This window comes from Penicillium daleae, assembly GCF_028827525.1.
Source record: "Penicillium daleae strain IBT 16125 chromosome Unknown utg000003l_segment0_segment0, whole genome shotgun sequence".
Taxonomy (NCBI): Eukaryota; Fungi; Ascomycota; class Eurotiomycetes; order Eurotiales; family Aspergillaceae; genus Penicillium; species Penicillium daleae.
Window position 1 is genome coordinate 190,520 of NW_026623151.1, and position 21,990 is coordinate 212,509.

Sequence of the window (21,990 nt, forward strand, 5' to 3'; positions counted from 1 at the left end):
CGCAATAGTGGATAGCCAGGAGAGGAATCTTGAATGAAGGCTCACAATATTCGACCAAGATCGAGGGGCATTTTATAGTAGCCTCTCCCAGTATAGAGTGCCAAACTTATCAGCTGGATTTGCGGAGTACCCCGTTCCTCTGGGACTGATACGGGGAAACCTGGGACCCCACAAACTGCAAGTGATGGGGTGTCTAAACGTGACTTTTGCCACCCCGTTTCCCCAAGTTCACATTTCCCCGTTTCCCCATTTCCCCATCTCTCATTTTCATCCAACGCTCACCCCGCCATGCTCCGAAGCGAAGCGGTTTGTCATCGAGCAAACGCGCTCGGCCCATGAAGAATGACCGAGCCCGAGTCTGTGTTCCCTCTTGTTGCGATCTACTCTCTATTCGCCATCGCCCCCTCCCTCATCCCACTCCCCACGGGGACGTGTGTTATGTGAATTTTATCTTGCACCCCATATCCATCAGGGTAGTCGAAAGGTGATATAAATGGTTCAGGCCGCAAGATTGCAGAATGATTCCTGATCCCAACTTGGTCAACTTCATTTCTCCTGTCAATATGCCGTCAACTACTGATGAACTCAAGTCCCGCTTCCCGGACTTGGAGTGGTTTCCTCTGCCTACACCAGAAGAGCACCCCAGGTTTATCTACGAACCTTCTCAATCTGGATCCACTGTCCTAGGGAAGGGTCACACTCGCTCACCCGGACGCCGAGCCTTTCCAACTGAAACCATTTTTGAACAAGATGTCGCGATTCAGATGCGAGACGGGATTACGATCTACGCCGACATATTCCGTCCCGTTGGCTCAGATCATGAGCACCCAGTCCCGGCAATCTTACCCTGGAGCCCATATGGCAAGACTGGCACCGGAGTTCAGCAGTATGAAAACATGGCCCCTTTCCGAGTTGGTCTGAGATTGGAACAGACGTCCGGTTACGAAAAGTTCGAAGGTCCTGATCCCGCTGAGTGGATGCATCGTGGGTACGCCATTGTGAATATCGATGCTCGCGGTGCCGGTCGATCCGAAGGAAATCTAGTTTTCTGGGGGCAGCAAGAGGCGGAAGACATCTATGACACTATTGAGTGGATCTCCAACCAACCATGGTGTAGTGGCTCCGTCGGTATGGCCGGCAACTCATGGTTGGCAATCTCCCAGATCAACTTTGGATCTCGTCTAGAACATCCGGCTCTCAAAGCCCTAGCACCATGGGAATGTCGAAACGATATCTATCGCGACTCTCTCGTTCGGGGGGGGAGAAAACACAACCCCGGCCTCCATAAATTCCTTCTCGCTGGATTTGCTGGTCCAAATTCAGCTGAGAATATGCCCGCGATGATCCATAAGCGGCCGCTCTTCGATGAATATTGGGAGAGCAAATATATCAACACCGTGAATATCAACGTTCCGCTTTACGTTGTTGCGTCTTATTCGTCCCAGCTTCATAGTCGCGGCGCTTTCCATACCTTCCGGACCGCAAAGTCATCTAAAAAGTGGCTACGTGTCCATCCATATCAGGAATGGTACGATCTGTATCGACCAGACATGGTCGATGATCTTCAGAAATACTTTGATCGATTTTTGAAAGGTATTGACAATGACTGGGAGCTGACCACGCCGAAGGTCCGCCTATCTCTACTCGGGTTTGAAGCTGGAGGTGGCTTGATTCAGACTGTACGCGAACGACCGGAATCTGACTGGCCCGTGCCTCGTCAGAGCCTGAAGACGCTATTCTTAAATGCTTCAACCAAGAAGCTTCAAGTTGACAAGCCTTCTAATATCTCTTCTTGCTCGCATTCTGGGGAAGATATGGAGGCCACCTCGGTATGTTTATATCTCGACATCCACATTTTCAAATCTAACCACCCGAGATTAGGATTTTATTTTTAATTTCCACGATTATACAGAGCTTGCTGGCTATGCTAAAGCAGAACTCTGGATGTCATGCAAGGAACACGATGATTTTGACGTCGCGGTGCAGATTAGAAAGATCTCGAAAGATGGAAAACCCTTAGAGCACCTTAACTATCCGTGCCCGGTGGAAATCGAGAAGGTTCCGAACGTGAACACGGCTAAGGCTTTGGGACCGCAGGGCTTCCTACGTGCCTCGCATTCATGCACACAGGTTGAGGAGTTGTCTACTCAGCAAGAAGTGTTCTACCAACACGATCGGCGCGAAGCTGTTCGCCCAGGGTCAGTCGCTAAGCTTGAGATCACATTCTGGCCCATGGGTATGATCTTTGCGCCTGGCGAAGGTATCATGCTTCGGGTCTCAGGTCATGATATGTGCTACCCAGAGACGGACAAAATCCCACCAGCATCGATCAACAACGAGAATGTGGGAAATCACGTTGTTCACACTGGTGGCGACCATGATTCGAAATTGATCCTGCCATTTATTTGATCTCCGTTCCGGACTTCTTGGTTTATGCATATATACAGATAGATGTTCTTCAGTTATTGAAATCAAGGTTTTATAAAAGAGATAGAAGAGCTGGAAATCTTTCTCGGATTAATCATTCCATTTGACTTTACCCGCCCGGTTTACCTTGGGCTCCTCTGTCGGAATATTTCGTTCGCCGCAAGAATAGCGCTTTTTCCTTCTGTTTGATTTCTTGCGTGGTACTCACTAATAATGAGCAAAATCTCAGTAGATTGAACGTAGTCCGTAGGTAGTTTGTCTTTATCCCTCTATACCTTATTCTAGAGCAAGAAAACTAGTGATAACCTTGGTTTGTAGAATGATCTTCTCTTTTTCGACGCGATTCTCCATTTATAACTCACACTAGGATGGAAATCATCGAAGTCGAGTCAAGGAATTCACCAGTAAGATAAATACAGTATCTCAAACACTAAATAAGTTGAAAATATGATGATGAACAAGGTTCTAGAACACGAGCATGGCGTTTTATTGAGATAACAAGAGAAGGGGGAAGGAACATATTTAAACATCTGCTTTGTCTACCACGTCGTTATAGATTATTTAACTTGCCGCAGTTAATTCTCATGAAATGGTAAACTTTATTTGTTGGTAGGAACGAGTGTATTCTGAAAATCATTTGAAAAAGATACACGTCATCGGTATCTAATACAGTGTACTGTTGTGGCAGTATCCTATTACTTCTTCCTCCCTTGCTTTCCCATTGTGATCCCTCTTTTCAATGGAATGTTTAATCTCATCTGTGCGAATCCAAGATCCATCTGTGGATATTTTAGAAAAGGACTTCTGCACTACCAGGCTGTGAGGCCACCATCGACTCGGATGTCCGTACCCGTGACATATGAGCTTTCATCCGAAGCTAGGAATCTAGCCACAGAAGCCACCTCCTCCGGTTTTCCAAATCGGCCAAGCATGATTTTCTTCAACATCGTTTCAGACCAGTCTTTAGTGCCGATGTAAGGGGCTGTCTGGTGAGAAACGATGACACCCGGGGAGATCGAGTTGGCTCTGACCCCATGCTCCCGGCCCTCCATTGCAAGCTGGCGTGTCATCGAGATAATACCTCCCTTGGCTGCAACATGCGCCAATGCTGGAAGTGCAGAAAGGGCAACCCAACCGTTGACGGAACCGACATTGATGATGGATCCATGTGACTTCTTCAAATGAGGCCAGGCAGCTGATGTCAGGAGATAGACGAGATCCAGCTCTTGACTAATAGTCTTATGCCATTCCTCATCTTTCATGTCATCCATCCAGGCAAAATAAGCCATGCCAGCGTTGTTGTACAGAACATCGATTCTGCCATGGGTATCGATGGCTAGCTTGACTAGTTTTTCGCAGTCTTCACGCTTGGTCAGATCGCAGGGCGACATGGATATCATTTTGCCGCCCTGCTTGCGTACAGCCTCCATAGTGGTGGGTTCATCGGAGGTGTTAATATCGCACCCAACGATTTTAGCACCCTCCATCGCGAACTTCAGTGCCGCCGCACGTCCCATAGATCCTCCTGTGCCGGTAATGATGCACACTTTATTCAACAGACTCTGTGCCATGATGACGATCGTGTGTAGTATTGCGGGTGTATAATGATGTGATTTGATAGGAATGTCAAGTCTTGTAGAGGCTTCGATAGCTTGAAACTATCCTGAAAAGAAGGAAACAAGTGACAAATCAAGAACAATTTAACGAAAATTCCATCTCCCCGCGTTATTACATCCCGCAGAAGACCTGTCGATTTGAGATCTGATTTACACTTGTTCTCCCCCGTACTTTTCACCCCATCGAAGTGGGGCAGAAAGATAGCGATATTTTCAATCCAGTGGGTTTGGTGAACTCAGGAGTCACATGAAGCGCGGTTCATTTCCTACTACTCCAAGCGAGCTGATATTGAGCTCATTCAAGACTTGGATCTTGACCTGATTCGCCTATCAGAGCAACTATCACAGTGAACACAGCAGGGCTATACTCATCCAACAAATTATGAGCTCATTAGGGGCCGTCGAACTTTGGATTGCTCGTTGTTACCCGAGAACTCCTGAGTGTCCCACAATGCACCGTATCTGAGGGGAGCACCCGCCACAAGGATCATCTCTAGATAGCTCCAAGACCACTCCAAAGTCATTCCAAGAATCTCGAAAGTGGAATTCCTGACCCCTTGCCAACGTGAACTTGCCACTACATGAATCACGGATGTGGTGGGGTGAACGCATCTCCTACGGGGCAAGACGGTTTTGCGGGGCACGCCCGTCCTTATATAAAATTCGGATCCCTTTTCAGAATTGGCTGGTAACCCCGCCACGCCAATTGAACCATCCCAGCGAGAATCATGGCCACAGAATTCGAGGAAGGCGCCCAAATTCCCCTCATCAAAATATACCCGGACAAGTTTCTCGGTCAACTTGCCGTGGTGACGGGTGGGGCCCAGGGAATCGGTGCTGCGACTGCTCAACTTTTCGCCAAACAAGGAGCCCACGTTGTTCTCCTGGATATTCGAGAGAACAAGCTTCAAGAAAGACAGACTTTGATAGAAAGTGACGGGGGTAAAGCCAGCTATTTCGTGTGTGATATCTCCAATGAGCAACAGGTCACCGAGACTATCGGCTCCATTGTTCAACGCTTTCAGAGGATCGATATCCTGGCCCACATTGCCGGCATCTACCCCTTCAACCCCCTCGACAAGGTTACCCCCGAAATCTATCGTCGCACCATTGCAGTTAACGTTGATGCCTCCTTCTATCTCACCTGCGCTGTCCTTCCCTACATGAAGAAGGCCGGATACGGCCGTATTATCCATACAACCTCATCAACCGTCCAAGAGCCAGAGCCAGGACTCACGGCATACGCTACATCCAAAGCAGCCATACTTGGGTTAGTTCGTGGCACTTCCACCGAGGCCGGACCCGGGATCACTGTCAATGCAGTGATGCCGGGATTGATCCGAACAGACCAAGTGTGGAACTCGGGTGTTCAACCCGACGGATCCCATCCTCTTTTTGAGCGTGTGATCAAGAAGCAAGATGTGAAACGATGTGGGAGCCCCGATGATATCGCGCATTGTTTCTGTTTTGTCGCCAGCCCAGAAGCTTCTTTCATTACTGGACAAATATTCGATGTTAGCGGAGGAGAAACATACCACTGAAACACCAATTCGATGGAAAACTTCTGCTGGCACTCCTACATTGCATGACTGGATAGGGAAACGACACAATCACCGTACTAAAATACCAGATACAACTTCAGTAAATTTTATATCCTCTGCGAAGACGAGGTCATGCTACCTAGTCATACTCATGATCTGTCCATTAATCATTTGTTAGGGAAGTCGAGATCATTAAGAAAAACATTAAGGATAGAGCGACGCCTTTTTAGGGAGAACGCGTCCTACGCGTTCGAAGACACGCTTTACTTTTTCGGTGACTAGAGGCTCTCATCAATAGATATGGCGGGAAAAGAAGACCAGGGAATAGTTATAGCGCTACGATTAGTTAAAACGCACAGACAAATTATGTATAATAGCAGACCAGGTCGCTGTAGTCTACCAGAGGCTTTACTATAGGGTGCACAGACGAAAAGCGTGGAATGGTGGACCATTCCCGAGGTCCAAAAACAATTCCGCTGTGTAAATCTTGGAAGGCAATTTCGAATTTAGCTATACAGCGATGACGATGAAGATGATTACATTTGCCAGATGTAGCTCGCTCTAAAAACGTACGGCTCTTCGGGAGCGCTCTCCAACAGCCAAATAGTGGTGGGTACTAGCCGATGAGACTCAAGAAGCCCTCATGTGGGTTCCCGATTGCTTTTCCGAGATGACGAAGAAATGTAAAACAAAGTAAAACAACAGCCTTGAATCCCTTTCGACCTTTGATCAGTACTTGAATAATTCCCGGTAGAATCGTCGCTCCAACCAGAGGCAGCCTGCTAGTGCACAGCAGGAATAATATTTGGTGATAGCATTACAGCGCTATAAACAAGAACCAGATGCATGATGTATAAACTGGGTTGGCATCCCTGGAATAGGCCCATTCCTTCAAGCGGCCGGACAAAATACTGCATGGCCCCAAGACCATTATAAACGGCAACTCGAGCAACTTCCAAAGTAAGCGGCACCGGCTGGTCCAGTGGCCCAGCGAGACTATGGATGATCGGTACCAGGGCAAGCAAGCCCAAGGAGGCACAGTGATATTGAAACTTGAGACTTGTCACAGGAGTGCCCGAGCTATTCGTTTCACTCCTTTTTGAACCCGGATAATCCTCGAGTTTGCCTTCGTTCCTGTCCCCACTTTCGCGAATCTTACATTGGCATGATGAGGAGTCTTTTTTCCGCTAATTAGCCTGGAAACATGATACAGCCTGCCTTTTAATTTTGAGTTTTGCATATCCACCCTTAGGCTTATAGCCTCTTGCCACTTCTTGTTTAATCTTCGATCTGTATTAAGCCCTGTGAATTCCCGTTTTCATGCATTGTGTTAGCATAACATACAACCCTCGATATACTGTTACCCATAAGCCATACAGCAATGATATTGACGATGTTCCTATTTTGACCTCTTCAGTGCTATCTTCTGGGTTTATGTGGGTTTGACGTTTGCTTTGACGTCGGGAAATCTAGCGCCCTCGACGAGCGGGTATCAGGCATAATGACGTCTGGGCGTGTCCAAGCACCATCCGATAAATATCAACCCGACGCAACGCTACTGCAATGCACCGTTTTGTCATTTATAATATCTTCATGTCACAGAAATGACTGTCAATATTCTTATCCTTGAGATCCTCAAGTTGACAGTAAGATTACTAGAGTATACTTGTTCGAGTCTATTGAAGAGTACTGGCCGTGGCCGCGAAGAGGTGGCCCAATCATTGTCTTTTTCTTTAGTGAAGCTCTACGGTAAGTGTTTACATAGCCCTGAAGCAAAAATCCCTAAGACGCTGATCGCGTATCTTAGGGAATCACAAGCAATAGTATGTAGTCGTTATACACATCGAAGGGAATGTGATAATATTCGGAAAACTTCGCGGCTGGGTAGATCAATCCTTCTTAGTACATTGAAGTATCGCAAGAAGAAGGATCTTTACATACCAATAGGTTGGAGAAATATTTTTTGAAGAGGCCAACTCCAGGCAGTGTATAATCCGAACAGACTTGCAGCGCTAGATATCCTCATTTTTCAACGACAAGGGTAGACCAGTTAGTGAGGTGAGTTGCGCAGGATTCACACCTTTTGGAGGAGACTTTTGAGGAAAATTTCAATAGTCATTTTCGCCAGTACATAGGACACCAACTCTTCCTAATCTACAAGTAGCATGGAAGCTGCCGACCTGCCATTTGCCAACCTGGCGATGACAACAATAAGGAAACAGTCCTTGGGAACTCTGGCAAGGGTCGGGTAGCGGTCACTAGTGTTGGGCCGTGAAACGATATCTTCCCAAGTCCACTGCTCATACCCAATGGGCAGAGACGCACGTTGCTTCCCGTCAACAAACACTTGGAGTGAGATGATGTTGACACTGGGATCGCTAGATCTTAAGGTTCCAGCTAATGAAACACGACACAAATGCGGCTCGGAGACATTCTCATTCGCCAAAGTAGCCGATGTGATATTCAGTTCCGGCTTCGCTGTCAAAGATTTTCCATGATAGGAGTGTATTAACGATATGTGATCAGACGAGATTGGAGGCGTCAAGCTGGGAGTGGTCCGGGCTCGAGAAGCTGCTTCATAAGCGTATGCATATCGAAGGAGGTCATTGTCTGTATGAGCTTTGGAGGCGAAGGTGATGCCGACTGGCATTTTATTCTCACTCATGGTACCCATAGGAAGAGTGATACAGGGCACACCACAGTGTTTGAGGACACGGCCTCCATTGGAATACTTAACACCATTCTGCAGAGCATGCAGCATGGATTCGAGGACTTCGTCTGAGTTCGAATATGGCACATCGCCGTTGGTTGGGAAAGCAAGCATATCATATCCATGAGAGTCCATCCAGTCTTCAAGCTCAACTTTTCGCATATCTTCCAGCGCATGCACTGCAGCCTCGATGCCGGGAAGATCGAAAATGGTGTGTTTTCTGTCTCTAACGGATTCGATCATTTCAGGATAGCGAACTTGATTCTGCTGCTCGGTATATTTCGAAGGATCATCCATAGGTGCGATTCGTGGATGGATTTTCTGTGTATCGACTGTCAGAAGATTCGGATACTTCGAATCACCGTTTTGGCGGAGGAAATCGTCCCATGCTGTGGCAATCATTTGACACCGCTCAATGTCTGTCCATTGATTCGGCATTTGGGGTACATTGCAACTTTGACCGGGGAAGTCTTGTTTCACATACTTCTCGAGTAAAGGAAAGTCTGTCTCGATGGTTGTTGCCCCCATCGATTGCAAGATAGTGCGAGCTTTCTCGAATAGACTGTGAACCGGCCCAGTACAGACGTGGAATGGCTTCGCATCCTGCGCTCCGAGAAAACATCTAGGAACGGCAATGCGTTTTCCAAGGAGCGCATATGGATCCTTTAGACTTTGAAAATCATCTGGACGGATTTCTGATGCCCTCGGAATGCTCGTGAAGGATTGATTCTGCCAGAAATCAAATCCTCGATGCGCATCAGGATCATCTGCAACAATCACATTGAGGACGTAGAATAAGTCCTGAACTGAGCGCGTATGTGGAACGATCACATCGCATGTTGGATAAAGCGGCCATTGGCCTCTATTTCCAAGAATACCCCGAGACGGGGAATATCCAACCAGCGCATTGTTGGAGGCAGGAGCGCGGCCCGAGGAGACTGTCTCTCCGGCGAAACCGAAAGCGGCAAAACTTGCTGCTGTAGATGTGCCGCAGCCGTTGGAAGAACCAGAGGCATATGCCGTTGTAGAGTATTCAAGATTGTAAGGACTCTCTGCCCGACCATAGAGCCCGCGTTGGCCTCCACCATCGGCCATGGCTGGCATGTTTGTTTTTCCCAGTATTATAGCTCCAGAGTCTCGAAGAAGCGTGACGATGGCTGCATCATCGGAGGCAACGAGATTGGCAAATGCGGGGGATCCAGCTGCAACGGTCATGCCCTTAACCATGAAGCTATCCTTGACTGTGAAGGGAATACCTTCCAATGGCCTTGGTGTACGACCACTTGCTCTGTAGTCGTCTGATTTTTGGGCTTCCTCGAAAGCATTGGGGTTGAAAACGCAGATCGAGTTTAATGATGGTCCTCGGGTGTCGTAGTGGGCAATTCGATGAAGATAAAGCGAAACAAGCTCGACACTTGTTACGGCCCTAGACTTAAGGGCGTAGAGAAGATCTTGGATGCCAGCATCGACAAGATTTAGGCTTGTTAGTGGCATTGGAACGTCGAGCGTTGGCATTGTTGGGCTTATGGGGTGTTACTGCGCAAGATGAAATTGGGGAGAGTTGTCCACAAATTCGACGAACATCGACTCCCTTTTATCCTCAACTATCGCTCGACATATAACGATTTACGAAGCAGTGTAGCCATATAGTTCAAGCCTCCCCTGCTTCGATGTTGCTACATAGAGGTACTGATCGCTGATTGGCCACGGAGTATGATCGGGTCGACTTACCTCTTCACGGCTCGAGTTTCCTCAGTCTGTCTCAATAGGGCCAAAACATACTTTATGACAAGGGACAGAAAATCATATACGAAGAGTTTTGCGGCTTGCAAATTACTGAAGTCAATCAAAGATTAGGTACAAGTCAAGAATATATTTTGGCAGGAGATTCTCTCCTTCATTTTAAAAGGGGATCTATACATATGTAACCCCAATAAAACACGCCCTCTAGATTAAAATTGCTTGTATTCGCATTTCAGCCATTGTTGCTCTGCAATCTACTCTAGCGGTCTTTTGCATTTCCCAACACTTCTCCATGATCTTCAAGACTGTTCCGCTATTCCCACATCGACCAGAATCTCGGACCAATTCGTCCATAAGATTCTCAAAGAACGGACGAGCGCGCGGTTGGGCCATACATCCTATCACACACAGCGCCCATACGGACCCAGTGAGTGGGTAATGCTTTGGTTTGTTTTGTAGCACAGTGATACTCCTGCTAACGGCGTTCTGTATCTCAGGGAGCGCTGGCAGTGGGCCTGATACAATCGTATGCAAGAGAACCAAGCAAGCTAGGGCGAAAATGCGTGTCACCCAGTTTGTTAGGGATTCAGTCTCGCTATACCCCTAGAGTAGAGCCGTTCTCAGTCACAAAAACTTGCAAAGGAAACTGGAGATCCACATACCCTTGATAGGTCAAGACTTTGAATCCCGTTTTCGAGACGCATCTCTATTTCTTGGGCCTTTCCAGCAAGCTCTCTTATACTTAATAAACCCTCGCTTTCCCGCCGCTCTTTCCATGTATCAAAATGAGCGAGATCCCCAATGGCAACCAAAACCCAATTCTGGCATCCCATCAAATCAGCTGTATTCAACCCTGGGGTGCGAAGCCAGCCCTGGTAGGGAAGTCGTGGTGGCCTGCCTGTTGACAAAGAGGCGAAAATATCGAACCAAACCACTGTAACCATAAGAAACTCCAGGCCTTGATGACACCCTCCTTGTCCGTATGAATAGGAAGCCATCGAGTTTGCGTGTGCACCATAGGCATAGGATTCTGGGTTGAAGACAGCCTCGGGTGAGAGTAAACTCATGACAGAGGTAACGGCATCTAGATGAAGTAGCCAGTCATGCTCGGCCCCGCTAAAGACCTGCCGATTACTTTAGCTCTGTGACACCAGAAATCAACTCAAAGTATGCAGGTACCTGAAAGCTGATCAATATGAAGCTGCATGCGAGAAACTCGACTAATTGCGCATGATCGTCACGTAGCTTGTCCCCATTCTCTCTCATCAGGTCGCAGAGTTCACATAACGCCCTGGAATGATGATCCAGAGCCTTCTGTTTCCTTTGAAACTCCTCTTCTGTACCCAATAGTGCACTTTGATGAAGTGAAGAAAGGCTCAGAACTGCATGATACAATGGCCCTCGTTTGCTCAGTAGCAAGAAAAGCCATCCACGATTTCCTAGTCGAGAACGAGAATCATGGTATGGAAATTGCCATTGAAAGACCTGGTCAAGATAATGCATTAACAAGCATGCCTCTTGATTATCTAGTTCGTTGGCATTTGAATTGTTTTGATAAGGGTCTCTGCAATCTCCAGTAGCATCATTATTGGCAGGACTTGGGCTCTTTTCAGGAGGGCAGATCAAAACTTCTGTGTCACAGTGCGATAGAGTCACGAGTTCGGTTGGTCGTGGTGGAGATAAATCCGGAGGTGTGATAACATCATTAGTCTGCGTTTCTTCAACGGCCTCGACCGCCCCGTTTGTTGGCGTCTCAGATGCCGATCGCTCCCTGGCACTCTGACTCCGGCGAGCGCGACTCTGCATCTTCTTGACATGACGGAAATTTTTGTTAACTGCGGCTTTAATGCGAGCTCGCTCCTTCTGCTCCTCGGGCCCACCATCCATCCACGCAGGCTTCGCCCCATAGCCATGGCAATGGACAACGCGATCGGTGCACTCACGGCAAAGGGGTATTTCCAAGTCACACTTGCGATGTCTCACACGACAGGTCCAGCACCCCGGATTTATTGTCGGCATGATAGAAAATGGCTGGATGATTCAAGCAAATGGCAGGTGAAGTTGGGAAGCCGCAATACCGTGGGGATCTCCCCTTCTATGGGCTATGAAGGGGGATTCGAATTAGGAAACTCGAGTCGAGCGGGAATTGATACAGACACCACACGTTTTACTAGCGGCACCACAAATTATGTAATACCCGCATCACATAATCAATTTTGCCAAGCATCATTACCATACATTACCACAAGTGGTGCAGTTGCTGCGGTAATGTATGGTAATGATGCTTGGCAAAATTGATTATGTGATGCGGTTATTACATCATTTGTGGTGTCAGTAACTAGTTAACTAGTTAGTTAGTTGTTAACTAGTTAACTAACTAACTAGTTAACTAACGTAATTCCCGGCCGATCTGGCCACCCGGCCGTCCTGGCCACCCCATCCAAAATCGCGTAATCCTGCACACATACTAGATTCAACCAACTACCATGCCACCAATTCGCGCTGGATCCTCGCAGAAATCAGCCAATCAAGAGGGCAAGATCTTGTTAGCCCTTGATGATATTAAAAATGGCCGTATCAAATCTATCCGCGCAGCGGCTAGCCTATACGCAATACCGCGGTCAACACTACAAACGCGCCTACACGGCCAATCCCCTCGCGTCGATATACGCCCAACAGGCCATAAACTTACTCAATTAGAAGAGGATTCGCTTACTACATGGATTCTCTCTACGGATTCGCGTGGAGCAGCCCCCCGGCCCGCTACTATACGAGAGATGGCTAATATCCTACTGGCTGCGCGCGGTAGTAGCCCTCCGCCTACCGTTAGCAAGAACTGGCCATCAACCTTCGTTTCACGGCGTGATGAGCTTCGGTCGCGCTTCTCGAGGCGATACGACTACCAGCGCGCATTAAACGAAGACCCGAAGACCCTATGAGCCTGGTTTACTACCGTACAATGCGTGATTGACGAGAACGGTATACAATCGGAGGATATCTACAACTTTGATAAGACAGGCTTTGCAATAGGCCTTATATCTTCGTAGAAGGTAGTGACCAGGGCTGAATACTACGGTCGGAGATCTCTTCTACAACCAGGAAATCGCGAATGGGTTACTGCTATCGAAGCTATATACGTAGACGGCTATATACTACCGCCGTGCGTAATCTTCAAGGGCAAAGTGGCTATTGCAGGGTGGTTTGACGATAATCTACCGAGAGATTGGCGAATCGAGGTCTCTGCGAATAGCTGGACTACCGATGAGATTGGCCTACGCTAGCTAGAAAAGCACTTTATCCCATATACGAATTCGCGTGTACGCGGTCGATTTCGGCTACTAATTCTTGACGGCTATAGTAGCCATGTGAGCAAGCGATGCTGCGCAGGTTGGTAAAGAGGAAGATAAATTAAAGATGATTAAATAAGATCGATTGATCTTTCTTCCTCTTGATTGAATAGGAAGGATAAAATCAATTCGGCTTAGAATCATAAAGATAAAATAAGAGAAGAGTGAGGTAGGACTGAAGCTTGGTTGATTGTATTAAATCTTGCTTGTATGTCTTATGATTGACATGATTTTTGTAGAGAAAACAGGGCATATTTATAACCAACTTGTCTCTTGCATGTGATCGTTCTAGATGATGCATGATGATCTCATGCAGACAGATCTAGATATATAGTGATCTTATGCAGTAGCTGTTTTCGGTGGTTGCTTGATTGTACGATGTTATTGACCGTAATGATGATATAGATCGTATACTATTGTATACGTCTTATACGATATCATTGACCGTAGTAATAATGTAGATCGTATACTATTGTATACGTCTTACTTGATGTTATAAACCGTAGTAATGATGGTATAGCATAAAGCTTATAGAGATTCAGCTATCTTGTATAGGCCTTATGAATCTGGCTTGATATACTACATAACGGTTTCTTGCCTATATCTTATACCCCCCGTAATCTTTATACTGTAGTGCAAATAGTAGTAGAGTATAGAGATTAGTATAGAGTAGATAGGATCGATATATATATATACTGCTATAAAATAGCTAGATATATATCTTCCTAAATCTCGCGGAGGTTAGCTAGATTCTTTAGGTCTTCAAATATTTCTCTTCTAACATTTTTAGTCAGGAAATCTGCTAATTGCAGTCTACGATATGGTAATTGGATGTTTTACGTCAATTTGACTAATTAGTGCGTTTAGATTGGGGATTGGCATCTGGGACAGCAATAGGCCGCAATTTGCATCTCGCTATCTTCTCCTGGCCCTCGCCCTGTCTCAAGGAGCTCTTTTTGGGATTGACACTACGGATGATCTAGCTCAATTCGATCTTTCCGCTGGCGAAGTTCCTTTGCGATGGAAGAATAAGTTCTTGGAAAAGCCAGTTTTGAGGAATGTTATAGCGGACGGACCTCAAGAAACGCCTCTCACGAAGCAGAAATTCAGTTTCTGCCTGCGTCAAATTTTTACTGCTGCCGGATACTTTGGCGAATTAGCAACCGTCCATTGTATACGACGAAATCTAGGGAAGAAAATCGAAGGTGAGCCTTTGCAGCATAAGAAACACCGAAAAGGGGTCAAGTGATTGCAGCCTAACACAGGAAGACATGGTTCCGCATCTGTCTCTCAGATAATGGCACATCGAGGCCCAGGCACATTTCCGGAACACTACCAAGCCCATTGGTCCTCAATAGACACAGTGTCAGCTGTACTCGATGAGGAGGACTAATCCGATCATATCGAGTACTTTCAAGGTTACTTCCAATTCCACGAACCCGGATTGCCAAGCGAATTGTCAGCGGAAATTGAGGAAAGTATCCTGGAAAACCCCGAGATAGCGGAAATAAGAGGTCGAATTCAACGGTTCGAGAAAAGCCATGATGGAGAATTGATCGGCACGAGGAGCACATGGGAGGTGCAAGAGTGCCACAGGACCAAGGGAGGTGCCAGATCACTAGAGAGGAAGAAACGAAAGGGGGGTTGAGTGTATTTCTAAATCACCTTCCCAGAAGGGAAGGTCTATCTACAACGGGCGGTGGGCGTGACACCTCAGGCACCCACATCATCACAAAGGAATGATTTTCTACATACAAATTGTAATGTCCACGTTACGACAGAAATTAACTGAAAGAACCGCGTGAGACTTTCGATTTATAAATCTAAAAAGCAGTGCAGAATCCCTCAAATACACACCCCAATATATCATAAACAGTGGAATTTAATGCAAGGCATCATAAGGCTCCATAAGGACGTTGTGCTCGACATCATGGGGAAACTTCTCCTCCGAGGTAGTGGTATGGCACCACGGCTTTACCGTAACTTCTTCTCTGATCTTCTTCGTGAAGCACTTGGACCAGTTGCGACGAGGGTAGTGAGGGACGACGTCTTTGATTGTATCGGGGTGGACGTACCCGGGGCGGTAGCCCATGTTGTCTATATATGATACGATATTAACATTCCCAGTTCTCTAGGGTAGAGACAAACATAAACAACACGGCAAAGCAAGGAGGGAGAAAGATCAAACCGACCATATTGAGTAGCTAGCTGAATAAGTAAGCCGATGGTGGTAATGGTGCCGACCTCAGCAGGATCCTGGTGTCGGATGATGGCCTCGCTGACACTCTCGGCCTGGGAAATAGGTCCGTTGAGCTCCTTTAACTTCTGCAGAGCAAGGATACCGCCGTAAAACTCGAAGGACATAAGGGTGCCGTGAGTGTGTTTGTCGATGGTTCCAATGTCGTGGAAGAGGCAAGTCAGAAGCCATGTCTCGGGGCTGAATTCCCATTTAGGAAATTGCTGAGATGTGATGGCCATGCCTAGAGATGGAGCGTGCCAGCGCTTTTTTTCGTAACATCCCACCTAGAATGTTGACTTCGGATTTATTTTCCTTGCCATAGTAGAAAACACGCATGCTGTGGTTAAAGGTGTATTCAGGAAGTTCCTTCCTAACATACTCCATAGCAGCATTTACGAGAGGGGTGTTAGGTGTAGGGACATCTTTGCAGAGCTGAGCAACAGGCTCCTTATTGAATGGCTTAGTGCCACCCCAGACTTTTGGGTCGCAGGAAAGTGCAATCCAGTCGTATTCCTTGATCTGTTGCTCGCAAGTAAGGGCCATTGTTTTCGATTCTCGAAGATTCAGAGGTTGAGGGGAAATCTTGCTTTGCGGCGGGTTAGGGAAATATGATTTAAATCAGGGCGTACTATAATAATTTCGCTGACATTTTTCTGTGTTAATTAATACTAGTGGCGGTTCCTTATCTAGGTCTAGACAAACCCAGTCTATGGTTTGGTCCAGGTCTATCCTTATCTAAGAATGTTGCCTTCATCTATCTGGATTGGATCCTGATATACGAAGAGTAGAGAGTTAAATTCTTATCAAGCAAGTTAAGCCTAGCCCCCTTATGTAAGAGTTCTAGCCCCACTTAAAATATTAAGTTAGGCTCATTCCGGCAGAAGTTTAATAACTTTTAACTATCAACATTTTGAGTTTAGTCAAGTCATGGTACGTCGCGTGTCTTTAGGTAATAACCATGGAATCAAGCCGCCACACCAATCGTTGACTTCCCCTACAGGTGCACCCCATGGATCAGTCTAGATTGAAAGCCGGAGTAGTTTTAAATTATAATTCACACAGGCCTAGAACCGTTCTGTTGGTCATAGCTCTAGTGGTTTCGGCAAATGGTTTCGGGCCACGACGAAACGCTGCTCTGGTGGAAACATCTGTTCTGTGGGGAAGACTTGATTATCAGGCATGTGCTGTTAACCGGCCTTGCGACCGTTCTGCTAGTCGTAGCTTTTCAGAAGTGGTTTCGGGAAATGGTTTCGGGAAAAGAGAAAATTCTACTCGGGGGGAAGCTTTCTGTTGAGGAAAGATTTTATTATAAAGTGTGCGCCGTTACCCCCCTCGAGAAATTATTTTCTTCCCTTAAAGACTTCAAGCACATCTCATTGTTCGTTACAGAATCATCATCTGCGCAGAGAAGTTAGATTTTCCAAAGCGTCAACAAGAAGCCCCGAAAACATGGCTCAATGTCCAGTTCTTTCTCGCATAGTACCAGGCAGCAATCTCGACTGGTGGCCCAACCGGCTGAAACTGAGCCTCCTTCGCCAGCACACGGTTACGTCAAATCCGCTAGACAAAGACTTCGATTATGCGGCGGCTTTCAAGAGTCTGGATTACTATGAACTCAAGAAAGATCTGCTTGAATTGACAACCACCTCGCAGGATTGGTGGCCAGCAGACTTCGGCAGCTATTGCGGGTTATTCGTCCGTATGGCCTGGCATAGTGCTGGCACCTACCGTGTCCATGACGGCCGCGGTGGTGGTGCTCAGGCTCAGCAACGGTTTCCACCCATTAATAGCTGGCCAGATAACGTGCTTCTTGACAAGGCACGTCGCTTATTGTGGCCAATCAAGCAGAAATACGGCAACAAGATTTCCTGGGCGGATTTGATCATTCTTGCCGGCAACGTGGGCCTCGAATCCATGGGGTTCAAGACCTTCGGCTTCGCCGGGGGCCGCGAGGACGTCTGGGAGCCCGACGAGTCAGTGTACTGGGGTAGCGAGAAGACGTGGATGGGCAACGAGTTTCGCTATGCAACCGGCTCGAACGCTGCCGGGGAGGCAAACAAGGACATCCGTTCGCGTGAGCTAGAAACGTCGCTGGCAGCCTCCCATATGGGTTTGATTTACGTGAACCCTGAGGGCCCCGACGGCTGTCCTGATCCCATTGCGGCGGCCCGTGATACCCGTATTACCTTTGAACGTATGGGAATGAATGATGAGGAAACAGTGGCACTGATAGCCGGTGGCCACACTCCCGGCAAGACGCACGGCGCCGCGCCTAGCACTCATGTCGGTCCTGAACCAGAAGGTGCCGAACTTGAGGAGCAGGGCTTAGGGTGGAAGAGCAACTTCCGTTCTGGAAAGGGTCCTGACACTATCGGCAGTGGTCTAGAAGTTATCTGGACGCAAACTCCAACCAAGTGGAATTACGGCTTTCTCAAGTACATTTTCGCCTATGAATGGGAGCTTGTCAAGAGCCCCGCCGGCGCATGGCAATGGGTGGCGAAGGATGCACCGGATATCATTCCAGATGCCTTCGACCCGACTAAGAAGCACCCACCTAGGATGTTGACGACTGATATTATGTTGAAGTCTGATCCAATCTATGAGAAGATCTCGCGTCGCTTCTTGGAAAACCCGGGTACGTTTGATGACGTCTTCCGCCGCGCCTGGTTCAAATTGACACACCGCGACATGGGCCCCGCCTCCTGCTATCTCGGGCCGGAAGCGCCGTCTGAAGTGATGCTCTGGCAGGATCCCATCCCTCCAGTCAACCACATGTTGATCGACAACATCGACATCGCTGCACTCAAAGAGGCTATTCTATCAACGGATGTAGACCGGTGCAAATTCATTTCAACCGCCTGGGCTGCAGCGTCCACCTTCCGTGGGGGCGATAAGCGTGGCGGTGCCAATGGTGGGCGCATCTGCCTTGCTCCGCAGCGCCACTGGGAAGCAAACAACCCAGTTCGGTTGGATGAGGTGCTTTCCGCATTGGAAGGTGTCCAAAGCCGTTTCCACGCTTCCCAGCAGGGTGGAAAGAAGGTGTCTTTAGCTGACCTAATTGTACTAGCTGGTTGCACTGCTGTCGAGCAAGCTGCCAAAGATGCTGGTCATGCGATCATTGTTCCCTTCAAGCCTGGCCGCATGGATGCCTCGCAGGAACAAACCGACGTCGAATCCATCGGTCATCTAGAACCGCTGGTGGATGGTTTCCGCAACTACGGCCGATCGATCTTGCATATGCGCAGCGAACACGCCCTCGTTGACAAGGCGCAGCTGCTCACACTGTCCGTTCCTGAAATGGCAGTGCTTGTGGGTGGTCTGCGGGCCCTGAATGCCAACTACAATGGATCTGCTCATGGTGTGCTTACTCGCCGCCCGGGCCAGCTGACGAACGACTTCTTCGTGAATCTGCTAGACATCAACACGGTGTGGAAGGCAATTGACGGCTCTGACAAGGAATTATTTCAGGGTACGGACCGCAAGACCGGTGTGAAGAAATGGACTGCAACCCGTGTTGACCTGGTTTTTGGCTCTAATTCTGAATTACGTGCCATCGCCGAGGTATACGGTAGTACAGATGGGAAGCAGAAGATTGCGAAGGATTTTGTGGCGGCATGGGACAAGGTGATGAACCTGGACCGTTTCGATTTGAAATAAAATTGGCCCAGACGTTTTCTACAGAAACAGTCCTGCTTTGTTTTCCGCTGTTTATTTCTGTATTTATTGCTATTTTATAGACTTTTAGAGCGCGCTGGAAGCCATATTGGCGTTGATCTAGCATACTTGGACCACACTAATAAGGAGTACTTTAAACACCTGAAATTCCCCCTCTGACAACCTAGGATTGTCAGTGCTGTTTTAGTTTGCTCAACTGACATTTCAGGCATGGATGATACTGAGGGAGATGTTCTTCAAGTGTCTACCTCGTACACAGATCCTCCTGTTCTTGTGTTAAGAGAACAGAGCCCTCAATCACGAGATTTATACCAGCACAAACTATCCAAGTTTTGTTCATATCATCTTTTTTTTGTTGATGAATCCGGATGTTATAAACCGAAGGGATATATGTGGACTGGTTGGTCTCCACTCAGCGTAACACCAGTCCAAGTATCTTAATTCCATCGGGGCCAACGCTAATAGATACTGCCAAGCCTACACCCTAGTGGTAATTAGAATCGGCCCTAGGTCGATTTCTTCGCCCCCTGATTTCGCCCCCTGATTAGTCCATTTCGCGTGCTCCCGCCTCCCGGAGTGCGTATCCAGAAGCCCCCACACCACATCATAAATCCTCGACGACCGACCCTAGCGGCTATGCTAGCTCTAGTAGAGGAATATACCCCATTCGTCCCGAGATGTATACCGGAAGATCCAGTTCCAGAACAATCAATCAAGCCTATTGAATGATCATACCAGAAGGGAGTTTCACCCCTCCTGCCCTAGAGCAGTACTGCGTTAAACCCTCAAACTAACCCTCCCTAGTGAGATCGGAACATACGTTAAGCAGTAAATAATCCGACATAACCGTGATGTGAGGTGTATGTCTGTAATAACTATCCCGTAATCAGAATATATATAGCACGGTCAAGTTATTGTCCCAGGCATAATTCACATAGCGGTTCCTGTAGTATGTATAGGTATCTCCCGGGATAATATATATATTCAGGGTTAATGCAAGTTTTCCTACCTACTAGATATATCCTAAATTGATCTATCTATAATAATTCAGGCTAAACCCGATTTAAATAGTCTATCAGATTCGCTTAACATTAGTATCCGGAGCGAAATATATCCCGTCTCTGCGCGTCGCGACGCGACCTTAGCTAGAGGGGGTTCTCGCGTCTCTCTAGTGACCTATTATAACGGTAAGCCTACCCCTATCTTCTCTATTGTCCCTATATCAAGATCTTTAACTCTACGCTTCCTGTTCTTCTATATATATTTACTACTGCTTTCTGCACTAGCGCTCTCACTATAGACTATATTAGGGAATTCTTTATATATAACACCTAGTATCGGTTCTAGATCTATAAGACCTATCAATATGGGTGGCGCTGTTGGTACCACCCGAAAACGCTGGCGGCACCACCTGGGGCCTGATTTCGGCCTGATTACTGCTAAGCCTTTCACACCTGTTAATTACGAATTCAACCACCCCCTTCCTTCTTACATACACGCATCCTTTCCTTCTACCTTCTCTTCTATCTTCTCCTACTAGGAAAGTCACATGACCCATATACTAATTTAATTTAATTTAACTTCTCTCTTGTGAGCAAGCGATGCTGCGCAGGTTAGGTAGAGAGGAAGTAAGATTAATTGATCTTCTTCCTTTAATTGAATAGGAAGGATAAAATCAATTCGGCTTAGAATCATAAAGATAAGATGAGAGAAGAGTAAGGTAGGACTGAAGCTTGGTTGATTGTATTGAATCTTTCTTGTATGTTGTGTGATTGATATATTTCATTATTTTTGTAGAGAAAACAGGGCATATTTATAACCAACTTGTCTCTTGCATGTGATCGTTCTAGATGATGCATGATGATCTCATGCAGACAGATCTAGATGCATAGTGATCTCATGCAGTAGCTGTTTTCGGTGGTTGCTTGATTGTACGATGTCATTGACCGTAGTGATGATGTAGATCGTATACTATTGTATACGTCTTACTTGATGTCATAAACCGTAGTGATGATGGTATAGCATAAAGCTTATAGAGATTCAGCCATCTTGTATAGGCCTTATGAATCTGGCTTGATATGCTGCATGACGGTTTCTTGCCCTATATCTCACACTCTTACTAGTAATTCGCAGGCTATATACTACCTTGTGTAGGCAAAGGACTATCGATTTTCGTCCTATTCCTAGAGGATATTAGCAATAAACTTCCTCTTTAAGCGTACTATTTAGGAAAGCGTTGACTGTATCTATCTAAAAGGTCTCAAGATTAAATCGGGTGATAATCGCTATTAGTATACGAAAGGTTCTAGTAGCAAGGGTGCTAGTACGTGTATCTTGATTATCAGGGATTTACGTATCTCCGCGTACGTATAATCTAGCTTTAAAGCGCGTGAGATAGCCTGATTTATTAGATTTATATACAAAGACCTATCGTATTTTAATAAATTAGTGACGTAGGCAATCTAATTAGTTAAGATCTTTACAATTTGCCTAATATATAAATCTAATATAGTTCACACTAATTAGTTTAAATATATATATATCAATAAGTTTGTTGAATTTAACTTGTATAGCTTAGCGAAATTGTTCTTCGAAAGGGTAACCAGCTAATTAGTTATAGCTAGGTAGTACAGGAGGAATAGATGAGATAAGAATCTTTAGTTATTTCATCTAATAAGACGAGAAGGCTTAT

At 46.7% G+C, this 21,990-nt stretch overlaps 7 protein-coding genes across 7 annotated transcripts; 3 read left to right on the top strand and 4 right to left on the bottom strand.

Annotated features, from left to right (window-relative positions):
- Positions 1-563: 563 nt before the first annotated feature.
- N7458_003705 (CocE/NonD family hydrolase) lies at positions 564-2,409 on the top strand (the record flags this gene model as incomplete). The annotated part of the gene is made up of 2 exons (XM_056907087.1): positions 564-1,829; positions 1,882-2,409. The coding sequence occupies 2 exons, from the start codon at positions 564-566 to the stop codon at positions 2,407-2,409; spliced, it is 1,794 nt and encodes a 597-aa protein (XP_056768494.1).
- An 827-nt stretch (positions 2,410-3,236) lies between these two features.
- N7458_003706 (SDR family NAD(P)-dependent oxidoreductase) lies at positions 3,237-3,998 on the bottom strand (the record flags this gene model as incomplete). Its single annotated transcript, XM_056907088.1, has 1 exon — positions 3,237-3,998. One exon carries the CDS (start codon positions 3,996-3,998, stop codon positions 3,237-3,239), a length of 762 nt encoding a protein of 253 aa, XP_056768495.1.
- A 773-nt stretch (positions 3,999-4,771) lies between these two features.
- On the top strand, positions 4,772-5,584 carry N7458_003707 (SDR family NAD(P)-dependent oxidoreductase; the record flags this gene model as incomplete). The annotated part of the gene is made up of 1 exon (XM_056907089.1): positions 4,772-5,584. The coding sequence occupies one exon, from the start codon at positions 4,772-4,774 to the stop codon at positions 5,582-5,584; it is 813 nt and encodes a 270-aa protein (XP_056768496.1).
- A 2,149-nt stretch (positions 5,585-7,733) lies between these two features.
- N7458_003708 (amidase family protein) lies at positions 7,734-9,809 on the bottom strand (the record flags this gene model as incomplete). Its single annotated transcript, XM_056907090.1, has 1 exon — positions 7,734-9,809. One exon carries the CDS (start codon positions 9,807-9,809, stop codon positions 7,734-7,736), a length of 2,076 nt encoding a protein of 691 aa, XP_056768497.1.
- Positions 9,810-10,632: 823 nt separating this feature from the next.
- N7458_003709 (Zn(II)2Cys6 transcription factor) lies at positions 10,633-12,056 on the bottom strand (the record flags this gene model as incomplete). The annotated part of the gene is given in 3 exon segments (XM_056907091.1): positions 10,633-10,683; positions 10,700-11,171; positions 11,200-12,056. 3 exon segments carry the CDS (start codon positions 12,054-12,056, stop codon positions 10,633-10,635), a joined length of 1,380 nt encoding a protein of 459 aa, XP_056768498.1.
- Positions 12,057-15,266: 3,210 nt separating this feature from the next.
- Positions 15,267-16,166, bottom strand: N7458_003710 (cyanamide hydratase; the record flags this gene model as incomplete). Its single annotated transcript, XM_056907092.1, has 3 exons — positions 15,267-15,513; positions 15,573-15,864; positions 15,908-16,166. 3 exons carry the CDS (start codon positions 16,164-16,166, stop codon positions 15,267-15,269), a joined length of 798 nt encoding a protein of 265 aa, XP_056768499.1.
- Positions 16,167-17,072: 906 nt separating this feature from the next.
- On the top strand, positions 17,073-19,280 carry N7458_003711 (catalase-peroxidase; the record flags this gene model as incomplete). Its single annotated transcript, XM_056907093.1, has 1 exon — positions 17,073-19,280. One exon carries the CDS (start codon positions 17,073-17,075, stop codon positions 19,278-19,280), a length of 2,208 nt encoding a protein of 735 aa, XP_056768500.1.
- Between the last annotated feature and the right edge of the window lie 2,710 nt (positions 19,281-21,990).